The 16,426-nt window shown below is 39.2% G+C and overlaps 1 protein-coding gene and 1 long non-coding RNA gene across 2 annotated transcripts in view; one reads left to right on the top strand and one right to left on the bottom strand.

The window, feature by feature from the left end:
- Positions 1 to 1,725: 1,725 nt before the first annotated feature.
- On the top strand, positions 1,726 to 6,848 carry LOC143421045 (uncharacterized). Its single transcript, XR_013100772.1, has 3 exons — positions 1,726 to 1,851; positions 6,200 to 6,463; positions 6,593 to 6,848. It is a non-coding gene; the product is annotated as an uncharacterized LOC143421045 (long non-coding RNA).
- adamts16 (ADAM metallopeptidase with thrombospondin type 1 motif, 16) overlaps positions 5,139 to 16,426 on the bottom strand; it is a 52,014-nt gene continuing 40,726 nt past the window's right edge. Inside the window, exons 19-24 of the mRNA XM_004565122.4 lie at positions 8,564 to 8,768; positions 7,415 to 7,609; positions 7,258 to 7,314; positions 6,842 to 7,048; positions 6,581 to 6,728; positions 5,139 to 6,498 (exon numbers count right to left, since the gene is read on the bottom strand). Of these exons, the coding sequence (XP_004565179.3) occupies positions 6,383 to 6,498; positions 6,581 to 6,728; positions 6,842 to 7,048; positions 7,258 to 7,314; positions 7,415 to 7,609; positions 8,564 to 8,768 (928 nt within the window). The 3' untranslated portion in view covers positions 5,139 to 6,382. The remainder of the gene's footprint in view (positions 6,499 to 6,580; positions 6,729 to 6,841; positions 7,049 to 7,257; positions 7,315 to 7,414; positions 7,610 to 8,563; positions 8,769 to 16,426) is intronic.

Raw genomic sequence — 16,426 nt, 5'->3', positions numbered from 1 at the left:
ATAATACACATAATTTTCCTATAGTTTAATGTCCACACCTGGCTGTTTCAAATGGAGTCCTTTGACTTTAATAAATACCTGCAGTGTGACACAGCAAAAGAGGTGATCTGTGTTGTGATGTAATAGATAAACATGAATTGAATTCTTGTCTATAGCAGCAATCCTCCTATGAGCCAATTATCCTAGATATCTACAACCTCCAGGAGCTAGAAAAAAAATCAGATTTTTAGGTATTTTAAAATAAACGATGCAAAGATAGTCCGATATTGAATTGCAGTTTTTTATACTTAACATTTCTTGACTCTGCATGGAATTACAGCTTGATGGTAATACAGACTGAAGGTGTAAGCTATATTGTAGTACATGCAGTAATAAGTAAATCTTTTTAGGCTAAAGAGAGGAGGTATTAAAAAGGTACAGGATATTTTTCCATTCACTTTCTTTAATGTAGTAAGTGAAGATACAAGTACTAGCAGCTGAAGTGGCCTCAGCTATGACTACACAGACACAAGTACACATTCAAAGCACGTAAAACAACAACAACAACAACAACAACAACAACAAAACTGTACTTGAATAGAATCAACTTTTTGGGCTACCAATGAACAGCTCAATAAATCTATTTTGTATCAAAATAATGCTGTAATAAAGGCTCAAGGAAGACCTGCACATAACTGCAAGAGTGACCTCAGAAGAACAAGGAATCACTACATTTTGATTTAGAAATTATAGTTGGTCTTCACCAGCTGCACAGCCAGAGGTTCTGATGTGTTAGTCTGTCACATAAGTGGTTTAGACATTGGTTCAAAAGCATGAAGCATGCTGAGCAGGTCAGACCTCTCACTTCAGCATGTTTAGTAATAAAATCAAATCTGTTTTTTAAACTTCACACCATTGCCTAACTACAAATTATACTTGTTACCTAGAAATATAAATAAACAAACAAACAAAAATGATATATGGGATCTAGGTTCATACAATAATGCCATCAGGCCTATTATAATGGGGCACTTATGTGCCTAAAATAACAGAACATAATATGAACTATTTTAGTTCGTATTAGTTCAGTGAGTTGTTCCTTGTGTTATGAACGTCACACCTGTTTTCTACAGTCATTGGTCAGCACAGGTAAATTACATGAAGAGTTGCATTATGACTAAGGAAAAAAGATACCTCTACACAATTACCTCTGAGACTGAAGACGTCACTTGGATCAGCAACCACCGAAAACCCAACGTCCAGATGAACACAATCAACTTCCTAGGGTTACCGCCACAGTTTCAACCATACAACTTTAATGATATAATATGATGTCAGCTGTACACACTGAAGGAACATAACAGCATATTAGACATACTAGTTACATATGGGATATGAAATACAAGGCTAGCTCTTATCTGCTTCAAATTGTGTTAGCAAAACTTCAGATTACAATATTGAGTCCACCAACTATATTTAAAGGGACAGACATAGATAGTAGGGGTGCAACGATATTCGTATCGATATTGAACCGTTCGATACAGTGCTTTCGGTTCGGTACGCATATGTATCGAACAATACAAAATTTGTAATTTATTTTATCAACTTTCCTTCTGACGATGCTGTCTGTGTTGAGCGCTCAGTGAATCTGCGTTCGACTACTCCGCCTAGGGTCGACAGTGCAGCCTAGGCGGAGTAGTCGAACGCAGATTCACTGAGCGCTCAACACAGACAGCATCGTCAGAAGGAAGAGCGTAGGGCAAGCTAGCGAGACAGAAGTTAAGCTCTCCTTACAACATGGACCTCCCCCACTCTCATTCAGATCTGGCGTTTGGAATTACTTTGGTTTTCATGTGACGTATGACCCTGAAGGTAAGCGAGTCATGGACTAAAGTAAAACAGTATGTTGGATGTGCCATGCAATGCTCAATTACATGGGTGGGAACTAGTGTGTTAGCGCAGTTAGCTCGTTAACGTGTTGGCTGTCTAGCCCCATGCACAGGGCGATCGGCGGTAGCTCGTTAACGGAGATTTGCCGTGTTGTGGCGTTAAGGTCATTTCAACGAGATTAACCTGAAAGCACTAGTGGGAACACAACGAATATGACTGCACATTTACGCCGACATCATCCTAGTGCAAAGACAAGTGGAAGCAGACCAAAAAAAAAGCAAGCATGCTACTAACTTTAGCCGAGTCATTTAGATAGCTGTTTAATATGCTGCTGAGAATATAGCCCAGAAGAAGCGGATAGTATAGCTTTTATTTTGGAAAGAGCCATTTCTCTGTAATAAACTCTCTTTTCCAAAGATGAGTGATTCCTCAATCAGATACAGGGCTCGCAATCTCGCTAGCCCGACGTCCCGGAGCTAGCGATTTTTTTCAGTCGGGCTACCAAAATCTATCTCTTCCCTGCCCGTCGGGCTATTGTAGGAAGGAAAAATATATGTCAATGCTTTTGCATTCTTTCGGAAATGTAGCTGGGTAATTATGTCATTGGCATCGGTGAGCCACTGTCAATATGTGACATATTGAAATCGCGTTTGAATTTGCGCTTGTTTTTTTGCTTTCACTTTGCAATCGTGCGAACTGTGTATAGAGAGCGACAGCACTGATCTGTGAGTGATGATAATTTGTGCACCAATTCCTCTGACATCGTCTTATTAATTGTTAGCTTACTATGCAAACATGACAAGTGAAATCTCCCGCAGCTTAAACATGTGAGAGGTTGATCGCGCAGAGAATCGCTGAGCTTATGTGAGTGCGTGTGTAAAAGCAGCAGGATTTATATTTGACTACGATGACCTGGATGACTGAGAACCTTCACAGACAGATATATATTTTAGTTCTGCTGAGCCAAATAAGACAGGTCAGGGTGAAGAAGTGACAGCCAAAGAAAAACTTACCACAAAACGGAGAAGTTATGACAAATCAGACTATAAGGCAAAAAGAAAGTGCAGCTTTATGGTTTCATGGACAAAAGAATTTCTGTGGCTGCAATATGACGAGCTAAATAACCAGGGCTGCACATAAGTGGTCCGCAGGTGCGCATTCGCTGTCAAAATAAAAAACACGCACAAGGGTTAGGGTTAAATTTAAAAACTGTACTTTTGAGTTAAAATATATATTTATAATTTGAATAAATGACAAATTAAAAAGGCATGAACATTTTTTTGTATCGAAAAAATATCGAACCGTGACACCAAAGTATCGAACCGAACCGAACCGTGAATTTTGTGTATCGTTGCACCCCTAATAGATAGTAAAGCTACAAATGAAGACTCACTGCTATTATGGTAATAGCTACATTTTCAAACAGTGCATGTGAAACAGGATGAATACACATAACACTCTGGAGCGGAGCCATATTTGTGCTATTGACAATGTAACTTAAGCCGGATTAGGCCATCCTATATAGCTATATATCCAGCTATATCTCCTATATACCGGTAGCTTGGGGAAGGACCTCCCCTTTGTCCTGAACCTCCCCTTGGCTCTGTTTCAAGATCTACTTCATTATGGGAGAGTCTGACCAAACATAAGTCAGATCGGATCAATTGAGTAGAACAAAGTAATATTAAAAATTATTAAAAAAAATGTATTTAAAGAAAATATGAAACCAAACATTAAAAACGTTTTGGGTGCAAATTAATGTGTTACTGTAATGGCGTTACATTTTCAGTAAAAGTTACACACAGTCCTGCAATCAGCTGATTTCACTTTGTGTGCTTGTGAAAATGATTTTTATTAATATTGTGCAAAAGCATCTGCACAGACAGTATGCTAACACATAGCTAGGCAAGAAACCAGAAACATGTCAAGGCTAAGCCTTCCAGCCCAGCAGCCAGGGGCAGATTTTCAGCAGAAAAAAAGGCACTTAGACTTGTAGCAATGAAACCTCCATTTCTACACGTACATATCACCCTGGCGTTCGCTTTAAAGTCTCTTTAGAAGGAGGTCAAATGCACCGTAAATTTAGAAAACACCAGCAAATAGAAAAATATTTTGTCCAAAACCTTCACAAAAAAACTGCAGAAGTGTTTTTGGGGGGAGACAATAATGTGACGGACCAGATACGAAACCGAACAGCTTATAGCAAACATGTATCCACATTGTTATATGAAAAATGCAACTAAAACACACATTACCTGCATGTTTTTCCTCACTCACAACACAGATGAAACCATCTCTTCTTTTAAGCGTCTCAGTGCAAACCTTTGTGGTTTCTATCTCTTCCACAGCTGTTCCGTCAAGTTATTATCTCCAAAAAACACTTGAGTTGTGTTTTGTATTATTTGAGTTTTTTTGTTTTGTTTTTCTTACTTGTTTTATTCAACTTCCATTGGGTATTGCGAGCTCTTACAGCATTTTTATATTTGCTGATGTTTTCTTGAGTCACAGTGTGTTTGACTTCTCAGGGCCACCATACTTTGGGCCAGGTTTCATCTTTGCTTTGTGTTGCCGGCTTTGTGTTCATAAATAAAAACTAAAACAAAGATGACATCGGGATATGGATAAAAATTAGGATAGGAATTTGAGTCATTGTGCGGGTCTGTAGCCTAAAGTTTTTATTTCTGACTGATAATTAAGTGACAATGTGTTTCAGGTCATTTTGTGGAGTAAAGCAAAAGCAATACAATTGCTTTGTCCAAAAAGTAATTTAGTAGCTTAGTGCATTGAACTGAACTAACTGTACTGAAAAGACATTCCATCAAAGTTGAGTAGGTAGGTAAAGCAGTGAACTACCATGTAATCTTACTTATGTTGGAAGGAAAATAATAAATAGAAGCAAAGACTGGAGTTAAGATGTTTAAATGTACATATATACATTACAGCTGTTACAAGTAAAAGTTATAAATCTGTATTTTGAAGCCAGAGAAATGCAAAAGACGTACTAGCCCCCGCTATGGCAGAGTGGAACAATGGTGACAGTGATGTCAGTGATTTGGTGCAATCCTAATCCTCTGTAAAGGCATGATGACAGCGCCATGCCCAGTTGAAGACTGTAGCCAAAGTTGTATGAGTCAAGCGATCAAGTTTCCATCCTGAATATTTGTTTTTCTGCTTTTCTCCAGGAGTCCTTTTAGAGTTTCAAGTTTATCCCCCCCCTGAAAGATACTCTGTCCAACTTAAAGCTAAAAATGATGAAATCGGGGCTCATGTTCCTGTAGTTACACATTTTGTTTATCTTATTTCATTACCACGGTTAAAAAAATCATATTGTAATAGTATTACCTATCATCCATCAGTGCTTTTAAAATGTAATTGATATGTAACGCATTTTTGTGCCATATAAATGCATGCTAATGTCATGTATAATAATGTAGGACACATTAAACAACACACTGATATGGCTTGTTAGTGATTTCACTTGACAGCTGCTTTCTTTTAAAAAATAAAATAAAGGTTTTGCATAAAAAGGTGCAGTTTGACAGCATGTAATGAAAATTAATAACACATATTAAGGTAATGGGCTTAGGGTAGAGTAATACAAGGACACATTTATAATGCTTAATCATACAGTTTTCCAGAAACACTGCATTGCAAAGCCAATAAATAAAACAAATAATACTGTACACGGGTCACACAATTCATTTGTTATTTCCTGAAGCTTGAACATTTCACACTGATTTCATGAATTCAATGTGACAAAGTTGTAGCACCACTTGGAAGGAAAGCCACATCGCGCAGACTTATCCTGTCACAGAAAACATATGCATCTGATGATGCAGTTGATTTGTGCTCTGTTCTTTTTTTACTTTTACATGACAACTTCCATGGCAACTGCCCAGCTATTAAAGAAATACACATTGATTAGCATGTCATTTTTGTTCTCTTTTTTTTTAATTAAAAAAAATTAAGCTCAAGGCAAAATTTATTTATACCTTTATCGTCTCTTTGAAACGTCCCTTTTCATTAAGAAACCACAGATTGTCAATTCATCAGGGTCTGCAGCGCAGACCAGGGCATATCACATGTTGCGTGGCAGCGCTTGAAGACGTCTTTCTTTGTTGGTTTGCCATCGTTGACCTTTGGTTGACTGAGAGATGCTGAGTGTCCTGAGTACAGATCTTTTCAGTTACAGTATATAAACAAAGCTGGGATTTTTCAGTTTCTTTTAGACATGTCCATCCTATTTGCTTTAATCACGATTACTATTTTGTTAGTTCCTCCACATAATTCTTGTCTTTATTTGTTTTTTCCCGATCACATTCCTGTGTAGTGCTGTCAACATCAAGTTCTTGTATCCAGATGTCCGGCATCGCAGAGAGAAAATGAAGAGCACTTCCAAAGAAAAGGCTTTGTATTTCAGTGCTCGCCACATGCTTAAAACCACAACCATGTTTTGCAGTCTTTTGACTAACTACCTATCTGCCTGTACAGCGGACTGAGTCACGTCCTAGGATTATAGGTTTGAATTTGAACATGACTGGCAGCACTGCTTGCCATAGAACTTGTGGTTGCAGACTCCATGTTGGGGCACCAGGTAACACCAGCTGAAGTAATCCTTACATGCAAGTTCTGTGTAAAAAGAAGAGAAAAAAAAAAGTGAAATTCTTTTTCTTTTTTGGGAGATCTTTTGAGAGAATAAGAGCACTGGTACCTTTCTTCTCAGGTTGTGGACAGAAGTTGGTATTGCAGGCCTGGGACACTGCAGGTTTGAGATGGACGGCACAGCCGGTGGAAGGTTTCTCTTCCGCCAGACACTGGACCGCCCTGGCCTGCACTCCTCCTCCACATGTCACCGTGCACTGCGGAGAGCGAAGCAACAAGGAACGAATTATAGATACTGTGAATCTCCTTTGTGCGACACATTCGCTCCCTCCTCTTGTTTATATTACCAAAGTGGAAATTCTGCTGATACCTGAGACCAAGGAGACGAGCGCCATTCTGGCCGAGGTGGAGGGTGGGCTGGATAGCTCCGATAATGCGTCTTCCATTGGTAGTGCACTGATTGTGTTGTGCGGACAGGGCATTCAGCCAGGATGCAGGGCTTCTGAAGCTCTACTATGGGTTTGGGAACATGGTGGCACTTCTTGGGAGCAAGCTCTCTGTATTTTCCTGCAGTGTCCTTTATTATGAAATAGAGAAATTCACTAAAGCTATAGATGCCATTATATAATAAAGAACCTCCAAAAAATCAATTTAGAAACACAAAAGCAAATAATTAAAATAATATTAACAAATTGGAATTTAAAGAGAATTTAAATGCAGCGAATTATTATGACACTGAAAAATGACCTTTTGCTGTGTCTGATCAAACACACACACAATACACACCTTCTCTGCACACTTGATGAAGCGTGCCTGATAGCCACGACCACATGTTACTGAACACTGGATGTGGAACAGAGCAGAGACAGAGAGCTTATTCACATTAGCTAAAAATACATTTAAATACTGCATAAGTGCTGTTTTATTCATTTTAATTTCATACCTCTTGCCATGTGGAGACAAACCACTGGACCTTGCGTTGTTTCTGGCAGCGTCTGATGAAGCAGGAATCCTGACCAGCAGGTTTTGGCAGGCCTGCGCACTTGCTGTTGGGCAGCGTGTGTGCCTGGGCACCCGGGTTAGAGCTCACACACAGCACAGTCCTCTTCTTCAAACCATTGCCACACTTACGCGAACACTGCCAAATAAAAACAAACATGATATCTGATTGCATTTAGGTATTGGAGCAAAGCTTTCTCTTAATTAATGGCTGATCAGTTGGTTTAAATGCTACAGTATTAACAATCTTTGTTATCATAGTTAGGTCCAAACTGTCATGTTATATTCCAGCATTGTCAAAGCCTTGTTATGTGTTACACACATTTTTATCATCCATTAACAAAGACATAAAAATGTAGACTAAACTGGTTTTTTGAGAATTTCTTTCCATTTTTTTCCCACCTTCTTTCAAGCAGAAGGAACAAATTTATCAAAATTAATTGAGGGTTTGACATATTTAATTTAGCTATTACCTGGCTGGAAATGTCACATGCTAAACATCTTAACAGGCCAGCTATGCACAAATAGCATTTCAGAAAAGCTGCTATACAGCATAGTCACCACACAATGGATTACTGTGCTTTACTGCCTTAATAATTCCTTTGAGGTACTCCAGCAATTCCCTCAATATCCTTTTTTTATTCTAGAAACAGCTAATGGGACAATCTAAATCTTGAAGTGATTCACTACAGCCAATAAACACGGGGCTGTGACGCACTACACTGTGCCACAAGCTACCAGGGGGAGAGCGAACTGGACACCACTTGTGCCATGTCGTTGACGATATTTGGTGTAAAACGGCAGTTAAAATGTTACACTGAGACAAGTCACCACACAGAATGTATAGGATTTGGACAGAGAACAAAACACTGGAGGTCTCAGCGGGCACATTCATAGTTTAAAGCCACTGAGATCACTGTCATAAAATGTGGTGAAGCCATTAAAGCCAGGGCGAACTTCACAACACAATGTGCAGAGCTCTTTAGGGCTTACTGGGCGAGCGTATGACTTCAAAGGGGTTTTTCAAGCTGTGTTCTTCAGCAGCAACGTGCCAGCAACGTAAACAAACAGCATTAAAGTTTCACACTCTCACCTGCGACCACGACCCAGTTGTCCAAACCGGTGGACAGCTGTGTGTGTTGCAGGTCTGCTTCCTGACCGGGGACGGCTGGGCACAACGAGAGTCAGCCAGGGTGTCCACGTCAGTCTGGCTGGTTCTCTGGACACACTGGACCTGCCGAGTCTGCTCCCCTCCTCCACAGCTTCGGCTGCACACCCCCCACTCTCCTACAGACCAGCTGGGACAACACAACGCAAACCCATAGAGTCAATACGCACAGTTTCTCGATCAGTTAGACAAGTGTACAGGAATTAATGATAATTATTGTTATTGTGGTATTGTTATTGTGATAATCACTGGTGTATTATGGAATCCATCTATGTTACCAGTATACAATCTGTGTGTTTGCCAGCAAAAAAGCAGTTGGGCAAAAAAACACAAGAACAGGCTCAGGAACAGGAACAGATTTACCCTTGAGTGGTGATTTCCACCACCCTAATTTCCACCATAGTCCACACTAGAGTGTAAACACGGCACAGAAATATTCACGCGTTTCAACACAAACACATACATATGGCAGGGAGGACATTTTAATTAGCTAACGATACTGAAACTGGCTAAATTGTGTATAATGCTGCTGTTTTCCTGCTCTGTCAGTGCTAAGTGTATTTTTATCTTTAATAACTTACCTTTTTTTTTTATTATTTTATTTTTAAAATAATTTTTAGCTTAAGAGAAAGCCACACAGAATTTCACTGTGCTATGTATAATGACAATAAAGATCATCCATTCATATAATAGCGTCTGCAGAAGATTGTCGAATCTAAGACATTGCAGACATGCAATGTTTCAAAATAAATCTAAACTAAATTTAAACTAAATCTGATATAAATTTTATATTGTGCACGTCATTATGGTTAATATGGCTTATTTGTCAATATTCTAAATATCATGTACAACCAGAACGGCCGGGGGCTTTAAGCTGTAAGTTAAACCTCTGCAATATTTTAACCCCCCTCGCCTGGCTAAGCTGAATCATGACTAAAACTAAACATCACCACCTATTTCTTTTGTACATAACACAGTTCAGTTTATACTATTTTAGTGCATTTTTCTTCCAAGACTGCGCCTCAGTAAAATGTGTTAAGTTGCCTAATCCTCAAGCCTTCGCACTTTCTTAAAGTTTTGTTGCATCGCTTCCAAATGACCCCAAACTAAGGGCACAGGCAGCTCAATCGCTCAACACACACTCTGTTATCCTTTCTCTAACTTCACCCCAGTATACCCACCCAGCCTCCTACGATTTACCCCAAACAACCCAAAACATTGCTGTCAGCACACTGAGCTGTGTATATTAACAGTCTAAACTTTATTTGCAGTAATTTGGTGCATCACTTGCTTGGAATGCTGCAGAAGGTCAGTGAGAAAAGCTCCAAAGGGCATCATATGTGCACTATCAAATGTAAATAAAGGCAGAAGTAGAAAATCTATCTGGTGTTTTGACATGTCATGAGGAAGATACACACTGCGGTAATAGCAAATGGTGGTTCAGGGGGAGCGAAAGCGGCATGTAGAGATGAAAGTTTCAATTCGCTTGTTTATTTTAAAAAACCGACCAAGTAATCAACACATATATGTAATACATTTAACATGTTGACATAATATTTATTAACCTTTGGCAAAGAAATGTGAGCTGAACTTTGATGGCGTCATTAAACACATAAATAAATGCAAGCGGAACGCCAACCGAAGCCTAAGTGCAACACACCCTTCAAGAGCAGGGACTTTTTTGGGGTTTGTTTCATTTTTATTTTTAGTTTCACAAGGTACAAAATTCAGAATATTGTATTTTTTATAAATATATTTCCATAAATACTTCAATTCCTAATATGCACAAGATTCCTATGTCACAGCATGCTAATTTGTAGTATAGTAGCTGATGTCACTCATTTAACATTTAAGAAAAGTTATGATGACATAAAATCACTTATTATGACATATTATCTTGGCTCTCTTACCCCTTCTTAGATATCCCTTCCTGCACAGGAAAGTAAAATATAGCCATCTGGCATACAGTTGGCAAAATATTTGAATGTATATATATGATAAAGTGCAAATTAAAACTTTATTTCATACTCCAGGGTATTTACTTTTACCATGTAAATATCAACACAATCACTTCACAGGAACGGCCATCGAAATAATATACTGTTTAATGCTGGATCAAGTTATAGAACACCTTGTGATCTTTGCCTCGGCTGGTATGAGTAACTGTGGTTGAAGGATGAGTAAGCATCATGCTCCCTGGACAGAAGCACAAGAGCTCAGGTGTCCTGTGGTGTGTCAGATAGCCTTTGAGGTCTAAATGACGCTGTCTAAATACACACTAGTGCATTAAATAACCTCTGACCAGTGTTTATAGCTTTGCCACTGTGCGTGTCTGCTTGGACTTTTACATGTATATATCACTGTGTGGGTTTTTTTTTTCAGTGTACACCAGCAGTGTGAGACAGAGTGATATCATGCTCTAAATGTGAGTGGGCATCGGAAACCTTTTTCCATGATGTAATGCTTGTTCGGTCCAAATCACTGGTTGCAGACACAGCAAAATTAAATAACTGCACGGCCTTAGAATAGGATGACATGTAGAGATAGACTGGTGACCACAGCCTGCTGGTCTACACTTGCATCCAAGTTGTGCGTGTTTCGGTCGGTCCAGCATGTGTTCTGCTTCAGATTCAGTTCATGCATGGCGAGGGCCCACAAACTGTAAAAGACCTATGCACTTTGATAACTTGAATAAAAGAAGCACACGCACATTTACAATTTTTAACAAAAATGCTTAATACTAGACTGGATATTTGACAAAAGTATAACTGAAACTAGTTTAGCTTGAATAAAGCATGAAACAGAACTTTGATATAGTACAACACATTAATCAGGCAACTATATCCTATACATGTTATGGATGTTTAACAGGAAATCTGAGCATTGTATGGACGGCAATGGCATAAGAAGGTCTATGGAGGATGTAAATGCACAGGAATGCAGAGCAGGTTACACCGTAACCAACAGGAAAAATACTGTAAAGCCTATCTAATCTTATTAAGTTGAAAATATTTTGCAGCCACAAGAGAGCTCTCATTTTTAGAGTCCTTATTGTTATCTGAAGTCGTTTATACATCAAGAAATGTTGGGTTTTGCTCAGAACAGTGAAAATCTGTCAGATGTTGCTGTATGTGTCTTACCAACACATGGTTCCCATGCACACACATATAAACACGCATACACATGCAGACCAGAAGCTCCAGCTTTAGATAATGAACGAGATAATCCTAAGAGACGGGTGTAAACTGTTGTGAGATTACTTTACAGCCTTTATTATCACTGCTTCCTCAGCTCAGTGTACACAGGCAGGTCCATTAGTGGCTAAACAGTACAAAGCAAGCAAAGGAGAAATAGATTATGTCAGAGCAGCATGCACATCTACCACGAGTGAGTAAAGAAGTGCGAGAGAGAGAGGGCAAATGTGAATCTGAACATATTTATAAACGACTTTTAAAAGATACAGACGGCAGAGAGACAGAGGAGCAGACAGACAGCATGGAGAGTGGTTGTCATGCAGTCACAGTCTCACAAATCCCCGATGAGAGATTGGAAGTGCTGTGGCCTGAGCACAACTTTGACTGAATGACAGCTATCCTTGGCTGACTGCTTGGTTGTACCAGTGTGGGGTTATTTTTTTTTTTTTTTGGTGTGTATGTGTGGGCGATTGCTCGGATAGGATGGGAAAGGTGATGGAGAAAGGGAAAAAAGGTATCCATATTAACGTATCCAACCTATTAGATTTACGGTTATGGCCAAGCCTGAAGAAACATAAGTGATGGACACTGCAGACAGCGTCTTAAAGCAGTCTTTGTATGTGGATGCATTAGAAGTGGAAGAGAGGTCTCAAAAGGGATTTATTTCCCCCTCTTTCCAGAAACATCTAGTTTCGTGATGCCATTATGACCTATTTACCAAGAGAAATATAATTAGATTTTCCACTTTAAGTATGGTATAGAAACATAATACCCTACCTGGATTTCCATCATGTCTATACAGTTATCAGAAATACTTCCATTTCAGTTGTGTTATTTCTGTGCAAAGGGAATACAGGAAATCATTGGGGAACGTAATTTAGACCACTCAGTGATTATTGTATCAATATAAACTAGAAATAAATGAATTAGTCAAGCTTGGCATAACATTGTTATAGCAAATATTCCATATATTCATCAATTTCTACAGTCCCCAAAGTTTTACATAGATTGTTGCCATTTCACAGTGGATTCCACATATGTTGTGCTTTGGGTTGTAAATTGATTGTATATTTATCAAACCAACACGTCCACTTTGATTGAAAATTTTGTATTGAAAAAGAGGCATGTTTCTTTTTAGCACGTTTGTTATTGGTTTCAGTTGTGTGTACTAAATATAAACCTAACAAATTAATGTTGAAGTACTTTTTGTTTCCTTTTTCCTTTAAAAAAAACTGCTTAAAGTACTGTTTGAAAGCTTGCTGTAGTGTTGTGTGTCTGCAATCTGATATACAATGAGCTCGCAGACACAGCGGGATGCATTTGGAAAGGTGACCCAGAACAACTTGCAAGGTCTTATGTTTAAGCTACTTCACAAAAAGGAGTCGTTTCCATGACTGATAGTGTTCCTTTGTGTGTTTCTGTGCAGGTATCATTTTTGACAATGTGTGATCATTGTTATGCTGAAAAATGAAGCTGTTGCCAACGAGACGCTTTCCAGATGGTATCGCATGCTGATACCTATCATTTTCACATCCAAATTTCAAAGTTTGGATTAATACTCTGCAAGACATGTTGCCACTGATTTTCAGTCCAGTTCTTGTGTAATTTGGCATATCTCAGCCTTCCCTAAAAATGGCTTCTTGACAGCCATCCCTCCACTGAGACCATTTCTTATGAGGCTTCAGTAAACAGCAATGGATCATCTGAAGCGCAAGATGCATCGCTCTTTTCTTTGATGGATTTTTCCCCCCTGTTTCTTAAAGACATAACTTTGAGATGCTGTTCATCTGGTGTAGATGCTTTTTAGACCTGATACTTCCTTCTTTTGTCCTCTACTTGTCCAGTTTCCTCAGATTTTATGAGGACACACTGCTCACCATGCTGAGATATGCCAGTTGTTGGCTGATTGCTCTTTGGGAATCGCCTTGTTGGTGCAAGAACTACCTTATTCCTGTCAATCTGTGTTATCTTTGACATTTTCTAATAGAATCAACTAAATGATTATGTGTTTTTGTGACAGGCTGCTACTAACCAAGTATCTAAAGATACAATTTAAAATTGTTCTTTGCTATGTTGTCTGTTATGTGTAGATACAACACCACTTTATCCTTTGAGTTAGGGGCCTTTTTTATGCTTGAGTCGTTCACAGGTCAGTGTTAAGTGACTTGAGGCCTGCAAGAAAAATAAGTGAAAAAGCAGCTAAAAAAATGTGAAAGACCAACAAAAAGCAGGGAGAACTATGGCTCAAGACTACTTTAAAAAATTACAACAATGTTTGGCTCCTTGGAAGAATAATCAAAAGAAATGATTGGTGGCACATGGCTTTCAGATACTAGTGTCGGTGCTAAACAATGACAAATCTAAGAGATGAAGGATGTTGAAGGCTCTGGCAGACAGCAATGAGGTGACAAGATCAAAGAGTCAAAGCCGTGTAGCATAGGAAAGTGGCTTTAGACATTACTATGGTCCCACGTGGATTCAAACCCTCCACGAACAGTAAAGCCATGAATGCACTTCACAGACCTTTCTTTCCGAGCAGACATGAGCTGGAGCTGAGGAACATTAATAATGGCTTCAACCTACTATGTAATGCAATTCAATGCAGCATTAAAAATGTTATTGGTTCCACCTAACTGAGAGGTCATCGTGTCTGTTGTCAGCTAGGCCTGTTCAATGCATATGAAGTGAATCATTTATAAACAGCGCAAAAGCATAAAGACAGTTTTGGTACCGCCATCTGTGTTGCATTTAAATTGTCAAGCATGTCACAGTTTTAAGATTTTGACTGCTTTCACACAACAACGAATAAACCATCCCCACGAAAATGTGGCTCTCCCTCTTTAATGGAGGCCGTAAGATGTGGTTAAATGCTTTAAAGACTAACCAAGCTTGACCTCGTTGAGACTGTTTTTCTTACCATGCTGAGCTTAAAATGCACATAATTAAATAACAAAAACACATTTGTCAGGCATTAAAAAAATACTCGGTAACAGTAATGACAGAAAACTCCAGGTGGAGTACAGAGGTGGCCCTCCTATCTTAAATTTTGGTAAACCTTTATTTAAAACGCCCCGCGTGTCTATGAGTAAAGACATTTTTTATCCTGGCTGGGAATCGTCTGCACAGCTGGCAGCGGTGTGCTGTCATCATAGCACCATTTTTTCCCTTGAATAGTGAAAACAAAGTAAAAATGACTAAATAAAATACAGCACATTACTACACACGATGATACAATAAACCACAAAGATACTAAAAAAGGCTGAAATAACAAAGCTCTGGGGGGACATGTGTTCCTTTTCTGAAGACTTATACATATTGTCAGCGCCATCACTGCTTTATGCGAGTGAATATGAGACAGTTTTGTGGTCATCTTGTAGCATTTTCCCAGGTTACCTGTTCCAAAATGGAGACAAATACAAGCTGAGCGAGAGGAAAATATTCAGGCAATGACAGAGCTATGCAGAGGAAAAATCCCCTTTTGAACAGCTGCTGGTTACTATAAAACACGAGATAAACGCTAACATAATTGGGATTCCATGATTTCAGAGTGGATTACATAATATCGATGCGCTGTTTAATACTGTATCCACATTTTCTTCTGCCTTGATAATTTTTTAAGCATACTTGGTAAACGCCCGTGAAAATGCAGAATGAGAGTGATGACTTCACAAGCAAGACGGGTTCCAGTGAAAAGCACTGAGAAGACGGGAGATGGGGCTAGTAGAAAGAATATGAGCTAACAGACTGCTGCAGTTTAAGACTGCTGGCGGCTCTGATTTTGAGGTGGGGTTGGAGTAGGGACACTGAAATTTGTCTTAATGAGAGGGTGAGAAAGTGTGGGTGGAAAAGAGCTTCAGAAGTAACTGAAGTCACCACCTTCTGCTGCCCTGCCATGTCTTCTGTGCAAGCAAGCCAGGCAGCAGCTGATGGCCACTCATTCTGCTTTTGGCAAAAACAACAACAGCATCATGCAGCATGATTGCATGCAAGATGTTGCTGTATATGTTGCATCACATTTTAGGCACACAAGCGCAGACACACCGCCCCTTGAGAAACACATTGCAGGCAATGCATTAGCGGCAGCACCACGACAATTTTGTTGACTTTGCTTTTAAAACTTTCTATGAAATGTATTAACTTTGAGGCTCCTGTCACATTATATTACATTTCATAGAAATACTAAATATTATTACAGAAAGCAAGCATGACTGCAACAAGGCCTTATTGTGCCCAACTGACCTTCTAGTTCTTCTAGTTCAAGAACTTTATGGAGAGTTCTCGTAAGGTTTTTTTTGATGGTTTGGTTTGGCTACTGCATGACATTTTTATAAATGTGGCGGACAAAGTCACAATTGCACATACAACAAGAGAATTTTGCTGCACGTGCACATGCAACCCTGACCAAGATGAGGTCAGTGTCCCAGCTAAATCCCTCTCTGCTCATGAATCAATGCACAGCTTGTCAGCAGCGTCCCCTTCGTTTGCAAGAACTTGGCTGATATTTCAAGAGCTAAGAGTGTTCATGGAAATGCTCACAATAGGGGCACAGAGAAATGGATGCCTCAGCAAAAGCCTAACAAAGCCTCTAGGTAAA

Source organism: Maylandia zebra, linkage group LG11 (assembly GCF_041146795.1).
Source record: "Maylandia zebra isolate NMK-2024a linkage group LG11, Mzebra_GT3a, whole genome shotgun sequence".
Lineage (NCBI taxonomy): Eukaryota > Metazoa > Chordata > Actinopteri > Cichliformes > Cichlidae > Maylandia > Maylandia zebra.
This window is presented reverse-complemented; position numbering and strand designations above follow the sequence as displayed.